We start from the raw sequence: 3,910 nt of genomic DNA on the forward strand, positions 1-3,910 counted from the left end.
GCTTGTTGGACAAGAGCTAAGGTAAGAAATATAATACTTCATCTTCTTGTACGGGGTTTGTCTCTCTAGTTTGTATCTCGCTAACAGAAACGTTATACTGTAGTCTTATTTTGTCATACTGCACATTTCAGTAATACAGACGGCTTGTCACAGGAAGAGAATGATCATAACACCCATAATCAATCAGTGGTTTAACATCATGGTTCAAGTTTAACCCTTTAATATACTGCAGTGAAACAGAAACCTTCTTCTTCTTCTTCTTCTTCTTCTTCTTCTTCCTCTTCCTCTTCCTCTTCCTCTTCCTCTTCCTCTTCCTCTTCCTCTTCCTCTTCCTCTTCCTCTTCCTCTTCCTCCACCTCCTCCTCCTCTTCATCCTCCTCCATGAGCATAACCTGCATGGTGCTGGTTCCATCATCTACTGAACCTCGTTAATAATGACGAGCATCGTCTCCGCTCCCAAAATAATCATTTGTCACACTTCACCTCTGAGCATTGATCAGTTCTCTGTTGCACTCCAAAAACCCTGAGGTGCCGGAGAGGCTCCTGTCTCATTTAAAATGCAAATGCAGCATTTTAATAATAATAAGTAATAATAAGGATACTTGAAGTAATACAAGCGGAGAGAAGAAATTAGCCGTCATGGCAACGTGAATTAAATGCTGCTGCGGCCCTGTAGACTGTGAGGGGACCTGTACTGCTGCGGCCTTGTAGACTGTGAGGGGACCTGTACTGCTGCGGCCTTGTAGACTGTGAGGGGACCTGTACTGCTGACTTCTGAGAGGAGTGGAAATTACAAAACGCCTGGCGTGATCTCTATCACATGAAATGGGATTGGCCAGTTTGATGGATGACACATTTGTTCTTGGTCACTACCACCTGCATTTCTTTGTGTGTGTGTGTGTGTGTGTGTGTGTGTGTGTGCATGCATGCGTGCATCTGTGTGTGTGTGTGTGTGTGTGTGTGTGTGTGTGTGTGTGTGTGTGTCTGTGTGTGTGCGTCTGTCTGTGTCTGTCTGTCTGTGTTATCTAGGTGTGAGAGTTTTTTTTATATATTTGTTATTTTTACAACTTTTTAATTATTTTGTTTCACCTGTTCTATTATCATCAATTCTCCAAGGGACAAAATGCGTAAAATCTGAAAATGTATCTCTGACTCCATTCAGCTGCCCCACCCCTGGATGCAATGGCTCTGGCCACATCAGTGGGAGATATTCACGACACAGAAGGTAGGGCAGACAACCCCCACCTACCCCTCAGCCCCCAGCCCTCAGAACAACCCCCACCTACCCCTCAGCACCCAGCCCTCAGAACAACCCCCACCTACCCCTCAGCACCCAGCCCTCAGAACAACCCCCACCTACCCCTCAGCCCCCAGCCCTCAGAACAACCCCCACCTACCCCCTCAGCCCCCAGCCCTCAGAACAACCCCCCACCTACCCCCTCAGCACCCAGCCCTCAGAACAACCCCCACCTACCCCTCAGCACCCAGCCCTCAGAACAACCCCCACCTACCCCTCAGCACCCAGCCCTCAGAACAACCCCCCACCTACCCCTCAGCCCCCAGCCCTCAGAACAACCCCCCACCTACCCCCTCAGCCCCCAGCCCTCAGAACAACCCCCACCTACCCCCTCAGCACCCAGCCCTCAGAACAACCCCCACCTACCCCTCAGCACCCAGCCCTCAGAACAACCCCCACCTACCCCTCAGCACCCAGCCCTCAGAACAACCCTGACGTGTCCCTGTTTGACACAGTGTTCCACACCGCTCCCTCTGTCTTACCAAGAGGGTCCCTTTAGATCCGGGACCGCTCGCTGCGTCGTGGACTCCAGCTTATTGGAAAGATATTACAGATTCTATTTATTTACATGTGTATTCATTCAAGAACCAATTTCCAGATGAACTGTGTTTATAGATTCCCTCCACTCCCTCTGTTTTCTAGGTGAGGGCTTTATTGAATTTGATCCTCCACTGCCTCTCCTCGTGTGTTCATTAAAGTGGTTCCAGTCAGTTGGCTGTGATTGGTTGTAGTGTAAGAGCGAGCATTGTCCTCCTGGCATAGTGTAGTACACTCAGCATCGCTCCATTACTCATCTCAGATCTCCATGTCATTTTAACTCATGGATGGGCATGTTTTTATCATTGAAATTATTTCAATATGTTTGTGTGGTTTGTTTTTGTTTTGTAATGCTTGGACTTTCTACCTCGCCATAAGCTATGTTTGGTGCGCATGACTGGAGATGCACCCCTCAGGGTTCTCTGTAATGTTAAACCTCTCCCCCTCTCTCCCCAACACCCCTCTCTCCCCTCTCCCTCTCCCCCTCTCTCCCCAACATCCCCCTCTCCCTCTCTCCCCCTCTCTCCCCAACACCCCCTCTCCCTCTCTCCCCAATACCCCCTCTCCCGCTCTCCCCAACACCCCCCCTCTCCCGCTCTCCCCAACACCCCCTCTCCCTCTCTCCCCAACACCCCCTCTCCCTCTCTCCCCAACACCCCCTCTCCCTCTCTCCCCAACACCCCCTCTCCCTCTCTCCCCAACACCACCCTCTCCCTCTCTCCCCAACACCCCCCTCTCCCGCTCTCCCCCAACACCCCCCTCTCCCGCTCTCCCCAACACCCCCCTCCCTCTCCCCTCCCTCCCCAACACCCCCTCTCCCTCTCTCCCCCTCTCTCCCCAACACCCCCTCTCTCTCCCTCTCTCCCCATCTCTCCCCAACACCCCCCTCCCCCCTCTCTCCCAAACACCCCCTCTCCTTCTCCCCCTCTCCCCCTCTCTCCCCAACACCACCCTCTCCCTCTCTCCCCAACACCACCCTCTCCCTTTCCCCCTCTCCCCCTCTCTCCCCAACACACCCATTCTTCTCTCGCTCACTCCCCCTCTCTTCCCAACACCCCCCTCTCCCTCTCTCCCTCTCTACCCCTCTCCCCGTGCAGTGTGTTGGGCTGCCCCTTGGCCAGGAAGAGACGTCTGGCGGATGCTGAGGCAGTGCAGGAGCAGCCCTTCTCTAAAAGGAAGTCCCACCCTCTAAAGCTGGCCATGGACGAGGGCTTCAGCGTGGACAGTGATGGGAGTAGCGAGGAGGAGGTGGAGGCCAGGGAGGAGGAAGAGGAGGAGAAGGAGAAGGAGGAGAAGACAGAGGAACAGCCACAGGCACAGCAGGAAGAAAAGCCAGAGGAGGAGCAGGAGGAAGAGGAGGAAGAGGAGGAAGAGGAGGAGAAGGTGACAGATCAGAAAGAGGAGAGCATAGATGCAGATGAAGGTAGGTACCGTACTCTGCACTGTAAACACACACCACCATGACTCAGAATGAATCAAGTGATCACGCTGTGTGACTCATTATATTAATGGGCACTGTTAATTAATTATGACATCATTCTGATAATGACAAGGAGGGAATAGATGACAGAGAGGATGATGGTAACTAAATACCTCAGAGTAAGTGTGTCACTCAGTCTCTCCTGTCCATTGCTGTTTCTAACTCACTGATATGTCCTTGACTCACCCACAGAAGAATGCATGATCATTGAGCCGGTATCCAGTAAAACAGCATGTAAAGCTGAGGAGGGGGAATGGCCTAAGAGAGAGGACTACTCCACCTACCATCAGATCCCAACCAACTCTCTACTAAACCTGGGTGGGGTCCCCGACACCACAGAGACCACCTCACAGGAGCCTGTTACCATGGAGACAGAGAAGGGTGTTACAGCTGTGGAGCATGCTGCTGTGGTAGTGGAACACTCAGTAGAGGAGGAGGAGGAGGAGGAGGAGGAGGAGGAGGAGGAGGAGGAGGAGGAAGAGGAAGAGGTAGAGAAGGAGCAGCAACCTGCAGGGAAAGAGGTGGAGGAGGAGGAGGAGGAGGAGGAGGAGGACAGAAGTGTTAAAGTAGCTGAACAGCCTTCTGTTGTCGATAGG

The 3,910-nt window shown here is 52.5% G+C and overlaps 1 protein-coding gene across 1 annotated transcript in view; it reads left to right on the forward strand.

Moving 5' to 3' along the window:
• The window catches only part of LOC121537896 (myelin transcription factor 1-like), a gene marked incomplete at its 3' end in the record, with an annotated part of 25,881 nt that extends 22,121 nt beyond the window's left edge, over window positions 1-3,760 (forward strand). Inside the window, exons 4-7 of the mRNA XM_041845540.2 lie at window positions 1-21; window positions 1,163-1,225; window positions 2,932-3,257; window positions 3,507-3,760. The exon at window positions 1-21 is cut by the window's left edge and continues 10 nt beyond it. Coding sequence (XP_041701474.2) covers window positions 1-21; window positions 1,163-1,225; window positions 2,932-3,257; window positions 3,507-3,760 — 664 coding nt within the window. The remainder of the gene's footprint in view (window positions 22-1,162; window positions 1,226-2,931; window positions 3,258-3,506) is intronic.
• Window positions 3,761-3,910: the final 150 nt, after the last annotated feature.

Source organism: Coregonus clupeaformis, chromosome 24 (assembly GCF_020615455.1).
Source record: "Coregonus clupeaformis isolate EN_2021a chromosome 24, ASM2061545v1, whole genome shotgun sequence".
In the NCBI taxonomy this organism is placed as follows: Eukaryota; Metazoa; Chordata; class Actinopteri; order Salmoniformes; family Salmonidae; genus Coregonus; species Coregonus clupeaformis.